The sequence below is a fragment of the Filicampus tigris genome, chromosome 1, assembly GCF_054856515.1.
Source record: "Filicampus tigris isolate MCC_2025a chromosome 1, RoL_Ftig_1.0, whole genome shotgun sequence".
NCBI classification, from domain to species: domain Eukaryota; kingdom Metazoa; phylum Chordata; class Actinopteri; order Syngnathiformes; family Syngnathidae; genus Filicampus; species Filicampus tigris.
Window position 1 is genome coordinate 3,255,168 of NC_141217.1, and position 14,946 is coordinate 3,270,113.

The window sequence follows — 14,946 nt, forward strand, 5'->3', positions numbered from 1 at the left end:
TACATTTCTTAACGTGTTTTATTTAAGTCAGTGAGGCATGGGGTATTTTTCCCACACTGTAAAATGTTGACATGACAACTCAATAGTGTTAATCTAAACCCTCAACAATGTTATTATTACTGCACCGTCAACACTACATTTTGTTGCTGTAACATACTATATGATAGTAAAGGGTGTTGAACATTTCATATTTCCGTAAATGTGTGGTGCATATGGACACTTTGTCGAAGTTAAAATTAACACCCGATGGCAGGGGTGCCCAAGTCCGGTCCTTGGAGCACCAACCTAGCCTGTTTTACATGTTTACGTCCTCCCGCACACCTGGCTGTCTAGGGGCTCTCGAGGACCGGACTTGGGCGCCCCTGCCCTATGGGGTTTGAATCAACACCAGCAGATTTGCAGAGAAGTGTGTACCGGCTTGGATATATGCACCTCAGGGGATCCTCTCTTCTGTTGATGTTTGGTTCTGCAAGGTATCCGTGCACTTCAATGTTGGAATCAGCTGTGCCATTATGCATTTTATTTTTTTAGATTCCCTGTGTGGAAAAATTGTCGTAAAATAAATAAATATTATAAAATAAATATTGACGTTTTTTTTTTTTTTGGAGATCATACATAGGCTACCAGGTCTTTCAACTCCGTACATACATGGAAACAAACATGAAAAAATATAGTGTTCCTGACTTCGGCAGTGGTGCGGCTTCTAAAATAGTCCATCGAGCTTTCCTGGCTTTGCCCAAGTTTTGGACAGCACTTGGGTTAGGTTATGTGCCTTTCAGAAAACTAAATCTAGTGCGTATGTGCAATGAAGACTGCATTTGATGTACCGTCTGCAACAAGACGTGTCACCTTTGATTGTATGACCCATTCTTCCATGATGTGTAGGGTTACACACTGGCCAGAGACCCCTTCATGCCGCAAAGCTATAGAAATGTATAACTGGTTCTTTACTTATTAACTTTCCCCATCTGTAGCTCCGCATCGTGTTCAGCCACATTAACTAGCCAGTCGAGCTTGTGCGTACCGCAAAATAGCGTAACAAGGGAAAATGCCATAAACAAGCTAACAAATAGCATCAATGTCACGGTGTTATAAGCAATGGCTTTTTGAACACAAATGATGAAGCAAAACATGTAGGCAGACAATATAACAATACTCACATGTATATTATATTCTTTATCCTGTTTGAAAATCACTAATATAGCAGCAGCATAATGACCTGCCGGAGCAGGGTCAGGTGGCAGCCACTGCCAAGGAGCAGGAACGAGAGCCTGGCGCTGCAGAGGAGCAGGAACGAGAGCCTGGGCCTCATCACCTGCCACCGTATAGGTTGGGGAGCAAAGGAGACACATGGGACAGAGTGTACGGGAGTCTGGGAAGGTGTACTAGAAAAAAATGGTGATATGGGACGAGGTGAGGAAGATGGCGGGGGATGAAGTGTCTTGGGGACAGGATTTGAAGGACGCGACTTGGAAAAAGAGGTGGAATATTGAGAGGAACCAGAATCTTTACCTGGGAGCCTTTGTTGACCACCCCGCGGAGGTTTCGGATAGATCTGGTCTGAAGGGAAGGATTTGGTGGACTCTGAGGAATCATAAGAAAAATGTGACAAAAACTTACAAGGGATTGAAACTCGACTGGGAAGAGAGCAAAAAATCAAAAACAGTGTCAAAATCAGAACCAGAATCTGAAAGGAGGTTAACTAATTCTGGGCCATCTTCGCAATCGGAAAAGTCCGAATAAAAAAAAAGATGGGGAGGTAAGATAGTAAGGTATCGTGAGACACTAGGAGGACCAGACGACACGAGTGAAAGGGGACACAGAGGAAAAGACAAGAGGACAGGGCAGGCTGAGGGCGGAAGCAGGCAGACCGGCGACGTACTGTACGCCGCCAATGCAGAGGTGGGGGATACTGTACGGTATTTAGGGTTGGGCTATGTTATGAAGGTTTCACTCATTGACACGTGCGTTTTGGTGAGGAAATGCTGCCTTCACAACCTATAATACAATGGAATCTCTATGGCCGTTTGCTTCCAATGTTGGGGCAAGGGGTACACGTAGTTAAATTAGCCAATGCTTGTATATTATTCCAAATGAGCCTGCGTCCAGGGTGAGCCTGGAATAACTCTTACATGTGTCTAAAATAGCCTACAATTATCCCTCTCCACAAGCTAAATAAAGACCCCCCTCCCTCATCCATCACTCAAGTCCATCTGCTTATGAGTGGGCGAGCCATCATCATCATCATCATCATCATCATCATTCTCATCATCATCATCATCACAAGCCTCCCAGTCCAAAACAGCAGCAGCAGCAGGAGCACCTGTGTCCTCGCAGCGAAGGAGATTAGACAGCGAGAGCTCATGTCCCGCTGTGTGGTGTGAAGCTGGAGCACGCAGCCCAAAAGCCGCCACCCCTCCGCTGGGCCGCACCGGAGCAGCCAGCAGTCTGGACCGATGTCCTGGCTGAAATGTCCCGACATATCTACATACGGAACAAGATTGGTGAGGGGATCCAAGCGCCCATATTTCAGGTATCTCCTCTAATTTGCTTCATGCGCTCAGGAATTCTATTTATTCTCATTTTGTTCATTATGGCAGTTTATACTTCAAATAGTCTGATGCAAACTTCAGCTTTTCCATGGCAACCCTTCTACAATGTGTTAATCATCTTTTTAAGACTATTGCCTTTTAGTTTACACTTCTTAAATTCCATCGAAACAGTTACAGCTCTTATGGGTGGAAAATTTTTTTGACTGCTGTACATAATACCTTTAATAGAACTCCGTCTAATTATAATAGAAAGCTATTTAGAGACCTCTCTCTTTTTGCCTTTTCTTGGCATGCATTTGGCGACAGAGAGAGATGGTGACCCAGATTAATGGCCTTGTTTTAGACATTGAGAAAAGTGGGCCCTGACTTTTCTGACATTGTCATTCACTCTTGAGGCACAGACACAAATGGGACAAATCACTGGCAGATAATTAATTTTGCTCTCTAGAGAGTAAGCCCGCTGTTATATATGGCATTTATGGGGCGGTGAGACAAAGAGCGGAAGCAGTGAGGAGAAAAGTAAGGAGTAAAACACAAAATTGTAAAGCAAAAAATATATCAAATTTTGACAATGAAACATCTTCATCTTGAACGTAGGCCACAAGCTAAATCTTACCTACTGTAGTTTGGCATCGGGTGAGAAGCGGTGTACACCCATGCTGCCAACCACTCGCAGGGTACAAATACAGTAACTGGCGCTGGCCCGAAACCTCCTGTGCCACAATTTGGTCAATTTCACATTTTGTCACACATCTATAGACTATTGGTCAGTCCACATGTGTGAGTCTTGTATTTTCCCAAATTATATACCAATCTACAGTGTTGAATATGGCTTGCTCTCCTTGGTGCTCTATATCAGAGTTCAACATTAACGGTGGCACCGTTGTCAGGCCATGACCCACCTTCAGGTACTAGCCCAACCGTGGCAGTACAAATTTCTAAATTAATGGCAAATTTTCTACATGAAAAAAAGTGCTTTTTTTTGGGTGTCGTGTTGAAAGGCTTTTATCGCCAATACAACCCGGCAGAAATGGAATGTTGTTATGCCGCAAGAAAAATGCACGACTGGATAAAGGGTCAACGAATTGGGGTTAGCCTCATGCCGCTAGCTTTGGCTGGAGTGATCATCGTTAGCTGTAAGAGATTCATACCAGTGGCAGTGAGACCACGAAATAGAACAAAAGGGCACTGATGCAAAGTGTCCCTTCGTCCCCAGATTATTATGTCCAATAACATATGGACAACAACTGTGTACTCACGAGAACTTATTGATCATAGACGTTTTCGGACATAGTGCACCAACACCAAGACACATTAGAGCACTGTGTCGTTACTGATGTAACACTTGTTGAAACATAGCTAATGGTGAGTGATATTTTTAATCATTTATTATTATTTGTTTCTATGCTAGTCCATCAAAATATGTTTTCATGTGAAAACAGTCAGTGGCACTAAAAAGCTTGAGGACTAGTGCCTTTCTTAAAAAAACCTACATAAAAATATATGTAAAAATAATATGTTGTGCTATGTTGGATTGTCAGTGCGAAGTAAGTATTTTAAACATTTTGGAATTGATTTATTTTTTTAAGCATTAGTATTAATCTGTGCAGTTAATATGCCTTGGCCTTGAGTTAAGTGAAGTAAGTACCGTATTTTCCGGACTGGACCGGATTTGCTGGGAATGTCTGGCAGAATCCCGTCAGAAGGAGTTTCAACTCCCACCTCCGGCAGAAATGTTCCCATGTCCCGGGGGAGGCGGGGGACATGGAGTCCGTGTGGACCATGTTTCGTGCCTCCATTGTTGAGGCGGCCGATCGGAGCTGTGGCCGCAGGGTGGTCGGTGCCTGTCGTGGCAGCAATCCCCGAACCCGCTGGTGCACACCAGCGGTAAGGGATGCTGTCCAGCTGAAGAAGGAGTCCTATCGGGCCTTTTTGGCCTGCGAGACTCCGGTGGCAGCTGACAAGTACCGGCTGGCCAAGCGGAATGCAGCTCTGGCGGTTGCTGAGGCAAAAACTCAGGTGTGGGAGAAGTTGGGGGAGGCTATAAAAAATGACTTCCGGACGGCTTTGAGGAGATTCTGGTCCACCATCCGGCGTCTCAGGAGAGGATAGCAGTGCACCATTAAAACTGTTTATAGTGGAGATGGGGTGCTGCTGACTTCAACTCGGGACGTTGTGGGTCGGTGGGGAGAGTACTTCCTCCTCCTCAATTCCACCGACACGCCTTCCACTGAGGAAGCAGAGCCTGGAGACTCTGAAGTAACCGAGGTAGTCAAAAAGCTCCTCGGTGGCAAAGCCCCGGGGGTGGATGAGATCCGCCCGGAGTTCATAAAGGCTCTGGATGTTGAGGGGCTGTCATGGTTGACACGTCTCTACAACATCGCATGGACATCGGGGACAGTGCCTCTGGATTGGCAGACCGGGGTGGTGGTCCCCCTTTTTAAGAAGGGGGACCGGAGGGTGTGCTCCAATTACAGAGGGATCACACTCCTCAGCCTCCCCGGTAGGGTCTATTCTGGGGTGCTGGAGAGAAGGGTCCATCGGAAGGTCGAATCTCGGATTCAGGAGGAGCAATGTGGTTTTCGTCCAGGCCGTGGAACAATGGACCAGTTCTACACCCTCAGCAGGGTCCTCAAGGGTGCATGGGAGTTCGCCCAACCAGTCTACATGTGTTTTGTGGACTTGGATAAGGCGTACAACCATGTCCCTCGGGGAGTTCTGTTGGGGGTGCTTCGGGTGTACGGTGTACCGAGCCCCCTGATAAGGGCTGTCCGGTCCCTGTACCACTGATGTCAGAGTTTGGTAAGCATTGCCGGCAGTAAGTCGGATTCGTTTCCAGTGAGGGTTGGATTCCGCCAAGGCTGCCCTTTGTCACCGATTCCGTTCATAACTTTTATGAACCGAATTTCTAGGCGCAGCCGAGGTGTCGAGGGGGTCCGGTTTGGTGGCCTCAGTATTGCATCTCTACTTCAAGCCGCGATCTCCAACTCTCGTGGAGCGGTTCGCAGCCAAGTGTGAAGCAGTTGGGATGAAAATTAGCACCTCCAAATCTGAGACCATGGTCCTCAGTCAGGTAAGGGTGGCGTGCCCTCTCCGGGTCGGGGATGGGATTCTGCCCCAAGTGGAGGAGTTCAAGTATCTTGGGGTCTTGTTCACGAGTGAGGGTAAGATGGAACGGGAGATCGACAGGCGGATCGGTGCAGCGTCTGCTGTGATGCGGACCCTGTATCGGTCTGTCGTGGTGAAGAAGGAGCTTAGCCGAAAGGCGAAGCTCTCAATTTACCGGTCGATCTACGTTCCTACTCTCGCCTATGGTCATGAGCTGTGGGTCATGACCGAAAGAACAAGATCTCGGAGACAAGCGGCCGAAATGGGTTTCCTTCGCAGGGTGTCCGGGCTCTCACTTAGAGATAGGGTGAGATGTTCAGCCATCCGGGAGGGACTCAGAGTCGAGAGGAGCCAGTTGAGGTTGCTCGGGCATCTAATTAGGATGCCTCCTGGACGCCTCCCTGGTGAGGTGTTCCGGGCATGTCCCACCGGCAGGAGACCCCGAGGATGACCCAGAACACGCTGGAGAGACTATGTCTCCCGGCTTGACTGGGAACGCCTTGGGATCCCTCCGGAAGAGCTGGAAGATGTTGCTGGGGAGAGGAAAGTCTGGGCTTCCCTGCTGAAGCTGCTGCCTCCGCGACCCGACTTTGGATAAGCGGGAGATAATGGATGGATGGATGGTCGTAATTATCTCTTTGTTGTGGTCCTTTGTTGTGGGGAGGGCAAGTAGGCACAGGCACGGCAAGTAGGTGTATTGATAGTCAAATTGCCTTTTTAACATACTAGGCTCCAGCACTCCCCACGACCCTTGTGAGGATAAGCGGTATAGATAATGGATGGATGGATGGATATTTTAATTACTTATTAAACAAAATAGTATGATTTAACTGTTTGAATTATCCATGCATTTTAATAGCGTTAAGGATTTATCTTTATGTTTCTTTATGTGAAATGATATTACAGGTCTGCCCAGCTCTGCACTACAGGTTATTCTGTCCGTTGTAAAGTCAATATGTAATGCAGGTTTATATGCAGCCTTAGAACTTCCTCCTGTGGTTGTTTGGTGTATTGTTTTCTGACTTTGAAAAGGAAAGGGATACGATATAATAATGTGTTAATAATTTCACATATACGTCGCACTCCCGCCCAAACTATGAAAAAAAAAAACGCGACTTATAGTCCGGAAAATACGGTACACAGTCATAGGCATGAATGCAATTATACAAGTATAAAGACGCTAAATATGAAATAATCACTAAAACTTAACGTATTGTATCATGAATAGATGGGGACATTACTGATTTTGACAGGGCTCCCTCAACTTGGCTAATCTGATCTGTCCGAACTAGGTCTTCCGTTTGCGTCACTTCCGTTTGCGTTTCTCCTGCCACGTCAGAGTTTGGACGTGGATGGTATCGATTGCACTTCTGCACTTTCGCCTTCGAATCTACCTCACCTGCGCGTTGCGTTTTTACTCTTTTTAATTTTTGGAGACTATTTTTATCTTATTTTTTATTTATTTAAATTTTTGTTAATCTCTGGGTCGCTTGATCTCGCGGACTAGCATACAGCTAGCGTGAGACGGAAACGGGCTAGCTCGGGGCTAGCTTGGAGCTAGTGTATTAAAATGCCTTCAGACGACAGCGACGAACACAATGGCCTGCTGGAGAAGGCAAATAAGACAATCTCTGACCTAAGAAGGGATATTCGTCGTCTCTCAGAGGAGCTCCATGAGAAGGAATCGGTCATCTCTTGCTTCGCGACCCGTTTCCCCGAACTCTCCGCGGTGGTCATGAGAAGGCGCGCTCGTGAAATCCTGTCGGCGACAATGACGGCTGAGGCGGCTGGCCTCTCGGACACGGCGAAGTGGGATCCAATTGCCTGCCCGGGGCCATCCTGCTCGACACCGTTGCAGAGTGACACCTGGGTCAAGGTGGTGTCCCGCGGCCGGAGGGCCGGGGAGCAACCCCACCGCCCCCAACTGGTCCTGGGGAATCGGTTCGCCGCCCTGGCGAGTGAGTCTCCTGTTCCCATCACTGCACTACAGCAGTCGGAGACACCGACTGCTGCGTCCGACGCTGGGGCTGTGCTCCCAGGGGCTCCCTCGGATTCCCCGCCACCCACGGCGACGACCTCGGCCGGGAACCCCATGTTGGGCGGGTCCGCCGGTGACACGGCCGTCCACTCACGCGTCGGGCTGCTCCGGGACGCGGTGTCCCGGTACAAGGGTGGTCGTCATCACCAGCATCATCGGCGACACTCATCGGTGTCATCCACCGTCTTCACTCGGCCTCGGCGGAGCCATCCTGGACAGTGGGGTCGTGAATCTTCCGCCGGTGGTGAGTCCCTTGGCGTTCCCTCCTCACGTCACCCACCGACCACCGTTATAATTGGCGACAGCACCATTAGACGTACTCACTATCCCGGCTGCGTCACCCGCTGTTTTCCCGGAGCGAAAGTCATGGACATAGTTAACATCCTGCCGGGTGTTCTTGACTCTCTGCCATCATCCATTACCCGGCTCATCGTTCACTTTGGGACAAACGAGACAATACGCCGACAGTCTGAGCAGACGAAGGGAGACTTTCACGCCCTCTTTGCCTTGTTAAGAACCTGCGGTCTCTCGGTCTGGGTGAGTGGCATTTTGCCGGCATTGTCTCGCGGAGCCGAGCGCTTCAGCCGCCTTTTAAGCTTGAACACGTGGCTCCTACGCACTTGTGGCCACCTTGACTTTGCTTTTATTGACAACTTTAACCTATTCTGGAATCGCCCGTCTTTTTACCAGCCGGATGGTGTTCATCCGAACTCTCTTGGTAGCAAGATTTTAGCCGCTAACATCCACCATGTCGTAACCAATTCCACTCCCAGCTGACTCTTGTTTACCAATCATATTTCTTCTTCTACTCATAAACGCTGCAATGACAATGTCACTACCATCACTTACAGGCCAATACCAGCTGCTCACAGTACCACCACCCTCACTAGCTCCCCCTGCAGGCCCTCATTATCATTACCACTATCGGACAATTTTCCCATTGAAACCATCACCGGCAGACGCTTCCCTTGCACACACAAACAACGTGGTTTTAACAGTGGTAATCTAGTATATGTTAATACTGCTCATTCGTACCACCATGAGCGCACGTCCAGCACAATAATTAATCTGGCCGTGCTGAACGTGCGCTCCCTTTTAAACAAAACTTTTATCATAAACGACCTGATTTTAGACAATAATTTACATGGTATACTTTTGTCTGAGACATGGCTTGGTACAGATGCTCCAGTTGCTCTCAACGAGGCTTGCCCACCGAATTTTAACTTTTTATTTTCTACAAGGGATGGCAAAAGAGGAGGCGGGACTGCATCAATTTTTATTAATACTCTTTTATCAAAGGAGATCATTTTTAGCAGCTATTTATCGTTTGAACACCATGCCTTTGTTTTTAGCAGTCCCCATATTCTCTGCATTACCGTCTATAGACCTCCCCATCATTCCACTTCTTTTATTACAGAATTTTCAGAATTCTTATCCATTTTATATTCCAGTTATAACAGGATATTAATAACTGGCGATTTTAATATACACATGGACAACATCTCGGACCCACTATCCAGAGATTTTTCAAACCTTTTAAACTGCTTGGATTTTAAACAGCACGTCTTGCAGCCAACTCACAACAGAGGACACACCCTGGATTTGGTTATAACCTATGGCTTGTCTGCTGGTGTGTCCTCTGTTGTTGACTTGGCAGTGTCAGACCACTACTGTGTCTATTTTAACATCGCCAGTTTTAACCATCTAGCAGTCCCGGTCAGAACAGTGAAGATACGCTACCTATCTTCTGAGGTGGCAGCAAATTTTATCGAGATCTTAAAAAACACTCCTGCTGACATTTTACCTGCACCCTGTGATCTTATTGTTGACAATTTTAACCTACATCTTAAATCATCATTAGATTCAGTAGCTCCACTTTTAATTAAAACAACAAAAACAAAGACTGTACCCCCGTGGAGAAACAATGCTATCAAAATATCAAAGAGAAAATGCAGGAGTGCAGAGAGGAGGTGGAGAAAAAGTAAACTTACAGTACACTATGAAATTTTATGCGAACAACTGAAATCTTACAATAAAACAGTAAAACTGGCAAGATCTTCCTATTTCTCAAACCTCATTACAGTCAATAAAAACAACCCCAGGGTTCTTTTCTCCACCTTTGAACTTTTAACTAGTTCTGATTTTAATAAGTCCCCACAGAGACCAACAGATGCTCTCTGTGAGGACTTTGCAGACCACTTCAGAAGTAAAATCGATGACATAAGATCCAGTCTTTTAGCCCGTCAAAACACAAGTTTTAATAAACCCGGACAATCATATTTACATGAGGAAACACTGGAAAGTTTTGCCCTGGTTGATGCAAGGACACTTGTTCGAGTTTTCTCCCAGGTAAACCCAACAACCTGCCTTTTGGATCCAATTCCCACATTTCTTTTTAAGACATTTTGTGGAATTTTTGAAGAACAAATTTTAAATATAGTCAATTGCTCTCTTCAGACAGGCGTCTTCCCCGCTGCCTTTAAAACGGCGGTGGTGAAGCCCCTTCTGAAGAAGAGCGGTTCTGACCCGAGCGTTTTTAATAACTACAGACCCGTATCCAACTTACCGTTTTTAAGTAAGATTTTAGAAAAACTGGTTTTCATCCAGTTGAATCATTTTTTAAATACAAATAATATTTTTGAGAAATATCAATCTGGTTTTAGGATGAACCACAGTACGGAGACTGCTCTTTTAAGGATCTTAAATGATATTAGGTGCACTGCAGACGTGAGAAAACTCACAGTCTTGGTGCTACTGGATCTAAGCGCTGCTTTTGATACAGTAGATCACCAAATTTTATTAAATAGACTTAAAAATCTAGTGGGCATCTCTGGTACTGTTTTTGACTGGTTTTATTCCTATCTCACAGACCGATATTTCTTTGTAAGTATGGATACTTGTTCCTCTAAAACTCATGAAATTAAATGTGGGGTTCCTCAAGGTTCGATTTTAGGCCCCTTACTTTTTAATCTTTATATGCTTCCCCTCGGGGATGTCATCAGGGGACACGGCATCAGCTTTCACAGCTATGCTGATGACACGCAGCTGTATATTGCCGTGTCTCCTGATGACACAGGACCCATTGATACCCTTTTAAATTGCATTTTAGATATCAAGTCATGGATGGCAGATAATTTCCTACAGCTCAATGAGGACAAGACTGAGGTTTTAGTTATCGGTCCCGAAGGTCAGAGAAAGAAGCTTTTACCAAAACTACACATTTTTAATCCCTCACACTGTGTGAAGAACCTTGGCGTCATTTTTGACTCTGAGCTCAGTTTTATTCCTCATATTAAAAATGTAACCAAGATTGGTTTTTATCACCTTAAGAATATCGCCAGAGTCCGCCCGTTTCTCTCTCAGGCTAACACGGAAGTGCTGATGCATGCCTTTATTTCCTGTCGTTTAGATTACTGTAATGCCCTGCTCTCTGGCCTCCCGAAAAAGAGCATTTCACCACTGCAACTACTGCAGAATTCAGCCGCTCGGGTGCTGACGAGAACCAGAGGGCGGGAGCACATTACGCCAGTTTTGAAATTGCTGCATTGGCTCCCTGTGTGTTTCAGGATCGATTTTAAAGTACTTTTATTAGTTTATAAATGTGTTAATGGTCTTGGGCCATCTTATTTATCTGATTTGCTTTTATCATACCAGCCCTCGCGGATCCTGAGGTCCTCTGGCGCCGGCCTTTTATTTATTCCAAGGGTGAGGACCAAAATGCATGGCGAGGCTGTATTCAGCCATTTTGGTCCTCACCTTTGGAATAGCCTGCCAGAGGATGTCAGGTCTGCAGAGACTGTTGATATTTTTAAGAGGAAGCTCAAGACACACCTTTTTAGTTTGGCTTTCAACAACTTTTAAATAATTTATCTTTTCTTTTGATTGAAGATAATTCTATGTTTTGCTTTGAATGTTTTAAAGCACTTTGAGTTGCATTTTTATGTATGAAAAGTGCTATATAAATAAAATGTGATTGATTGATTGATAATGGTTAGGTTTACCAGCCAAAAAGGCTCTTTAGATAATGTTTGTTAGGTTCATTTAGGACTCTACATTGCCTTAATAAGGAAATCAACATGGACATTTTTTTCAAGAATATGTTCCCAGTAGGCCCACTAGTTGAAATGCGGGGGAATTTTGGCACTTCTGTCGACTGAAAATGACATCACAACTGCTCAGGGCTCAGGAAATGACCAATCTCGGCTGACCTGTTTTCTGAAGCTGAGCCGTGATTGGTCGTTACTTGAGGCCTAGTAGTTGTAATATCATTTTTAGTACTTAGACAGAAGTGACAAAATGGCCGCCGCCTGAGATGGCTAGAAACGGGTGGATTAACTCTTATTCCACAAACGCAATATTTATCAGAATTCCTTGTTTCAACCAGTGGATTTGCATAGAACAGGGGTCATCAAGTCCGGTCCTCAAGGGCACCTATCCTGCATGTTTTCCATCTTTCCCTGCTGCAACACACCTGTTTCAAATGATCTGTATCATTATCAGGCTTCTGAAAAGCTTGCTGATGAGCTGATCATTTCAATCAGGTGTGGGAAGAGATGGAAAACCTGCAGGATAAGTGCCCTTGAAGACCGGACTTGGTGACCCCTGGCATTGAACATATTCTTCAAAAAAAAAAAATGCTTGGATTGATCTTCCCTTTAAGTGAATGTGAATTGTTGTCTGTTGGTGTGGCAGTCCTATGAGTGACCTATGGTAATCAGTTCAGGGTGTACCCCTCTTTTCACCATGATAGAATCATTGAACCCTACACCATTAACACATTAATGGTATAAAAAAAGATAGATGGACAACTTTAGTCATAAATAATAAGCAGGATTATGAACTTGGATAGTGTGTTTATAATAATGCAGCATTCTCGCTGCTTATGCTTGTTGCAGGTGAACCGGGGCACTTACTCCCGGAGAAGCCGCCTGAAGAGGTCTGACGGCAGCACCACTTCGACCAGCTTCATCCTCAGACAGGTGCTCAGCAGTTAGATACGCAGACACACAAACTCATAAAATATTGCTTCTGCTGAGAAAGTGTTTGTCTCGTGCACAACAATGAGCAACTCTTGGGTTCTTGTGCCCGACACCTGTACGTTAATGTCACACTTGCTGTTCTTTGCTGTGGTACTGCAGTACATAAATTAAGAAGGTTATTGCCAGCATCTTCATATGTCTTGATTTGAGCAACACAAAGGACATTCATCTGTTGACAGCTAATAGCGTAAAGGTGTTTTCAGATGAACCCTCTTTGTGCGGTACTGCCTGATTTCTCTGACCCGATCAGCAGCCATACAAAAACCCAATTCCAATGAAGTTTGGACATTGTGTAAAATGTAAGTAAAAACAGAATACAATGGTTTGCAAATCCATCTCAACCTATATTCAGATGAATACACTACACGGACAAGATATTTAAAGTTCTAACTGATGATTTTTTTTTCGTGTGTGATAACTTTCTTAATTGGAGTACAATTCACAAGTGACAACAACAACAGTAGATAAAGGTCATACCTCCGGAGATTATTTTGTCCCTTTTTCCTTTCCCCTCCTCCATCCCTATACCTTATACCCCACACACCAAACCCGTTCATGAAAGGATCTTAACAAATATACTCAATTGAAACGTAACAACATACACATGCACCCCCACACACACACACACACACGCACACACAAACAAGGGAATTGAGGGGCTCCGTCGTCAAAATCAGGCAGAGATGCCAGAGTTTCTATATGACTCAGAAGAGGTGTCCATGTCTCCTCAAAAGCATCAAAGTTTTTCAAGTTCTATGGAGAGTAACAACTCTTTAACCCACCTGTCATGGGAGGGAGGTTGAGGGAGTTTCAAGTTAATTAGTATAAGTCGCCTAGCTAGCAAGGTGGAAAAGGCAAGAACTGTTTGTAAAGGCTTTGAAGCCATGGATGCAAGGGAGCGCCAAAGAAAGCCACAATGGTTCAGGGATGATCACGGCGTTAATTGTATCAAAAATCTCTGCCCAAAATGTGGCAAGCCTGGGGCAGGACCAGAACATGGGAATGGTCTGCTGGAGACAACTTGCATCTATTACACGTTGAGCGTTGCATGAGGAAAAATCCAAGATAATTTAAGGTTTGTGTAGTGAGACTTTGTACGACCTTACACTGTAAAAGCCCGTGCCTCGCACAATTTGAAGAGGAGTCCACTAAGTGTAACACCTGTTGCCAATAGTTGTCGGGTATCGCAATACCCAATTCCCAATTCCCTTTCCCAAGGGGCAGGCCTGCTAGCGCAGTGCTAATAAGACCGTAAATGTTCGAAATTAGCTATTTCTTCTTCGGGTCGAGAGCTAATAACAAATCGATGGAAGTTTCAGGAGGACGGCTCGAGAATATGGGATTCTGTGACTGAAAGAACCTGGGAGTTGGGCAGACTGAATTTCCTAGCTAGAGTTCATGACTGTAGAGCTAGAAGGACATAAAAGTCCCTCATTCGTAAGGTCTTTGAGTTTCGTTATGCCTTTGTCAGACCAAGCCCGGAAGGTCACATCTGTACACGAGGGCAAAAATAAATGGTTGTTTACCGTAGGTGCAAAGTCAGAGGCATTATAGAGACCCAGGCTTTTTCTAATCTGAGCCCAAATTCTAATTGTGGCAATTACAACCGGACTAGAAGAAAGGTTAGAGATGGTCAAAGGGAGTGGAGAACAGACCTAAGAGTGAAGACAAAGTTTAGAAGACCCAATTTCCATGTCCACCCACAAGGGGCGTGTGCTATCATCTGCTATCAATCCAATGTAAAAGTTTGTGAATATTGCAGCACCAATAGTAGTGTAACATGTTGGGCATTGGGAGACCCCAAGAGCTTTTGGGAAGCTGCAACACTGCCCTCCTAATACATGGAGTTCTATTCCCCCATTTTCTTTTTTGTTTTGCAAATATTCTCTCATTTATTATTTGATGCCTGATGCCTGTAACCTTCAATCCCTAGGCGGAACAAAGTGTTAAACATGCCCCATGCCCCAGCTTTTTTGGAACGTGATGCAGGCATGAAATTCAAAATGACTGAATATTTTAAATATTTTGAAAATCATTATATTCTGGTTTATTTATATTTTACACAACGTCCCAACTTCATTGGATTTAGGTTTTGTATGATGATAATCCCCATCGCTGAGCCATCACATTGTGGAGGGGTTTATCTCTCCCAGTGATCCTAGGAACTAAATTGTCTGGGGCTTTATGCTCCTGGCAAGGTCACCCATGT

General features: G+C 45.2%; 2 protein-coding genes across 6 annotated transcripts in view; one reads left to right on the plus strand and one right to left on the minus strand.

Annotated features, from left to right (window-relative positions):
• On the minus strand, positions 1-8,712 carry LOC147152509 (uncharacterized). 4 transcript variants are annotated; one of them, XM_086047690.1, is made up of 5 exons: positions 3,169-3,235; positions 2,324-2,484; positions 1,513-1,584; positions 1,161-1,315; positions 1-536 (listed from the first exon to the last, which is right to left on the minus strand). In XM_086047690.1, the coding sequence occupies exons 2-4, from the start codon at positions 2,480-2,482 to the stop codon at positions 1,196-1,198; spliced, it is 351 nt and encodes a 116-aa protein (XP_085903816.1). In that variant the 5' UTR covers positions 2,483-2,484; positions 3,169-3,235; the 3' UTR covers positions 1-536; positions 1,161-1,195. The 4 variants fall into 4 exon arrangements, with proteins under 4 accessions (XP_085903816.1, XP_085903789.1, XP_085903799.1 ...); XM_086047663.1 differs by lacking the exons at positions 2,324-2,484; positions 3,169-3,235 and adding an exon at positions 7,297-8,712; XM_086047673.1 differs by lacking the exons at positions 2,324-2,484; positions 3,169-3,235 and adding an exon at positions 4,201-5,722.
• LOC147152510 (voltage-dependent L-type calcium channel subunit beta-4-like) overlaps positions 2,281-14,946 on the plus strand; it is a 30,747-nt gene continuing 18,081 nt past the window's right edge. The window contains exons 1-2 of one of the 2 annotated variants that reach the window (XM_086047635.1): positions 2,281-2,533; positions 12,594-12,677. In XM_086047635.1, coding sequence (XP_085903761.1) covers positions 2,471-2,533; positions 12,594-12,677 — 147 coding nt within the window. In that variant the 5' untranslated portion in view covers positions 2,281-2,470. The remainder of the gene's footprint in view (positions 2,534-12,593; positions 12,678-14,946) is intronic. The other variant, XM_086047627.1, reaches the window with a different exon arrangement.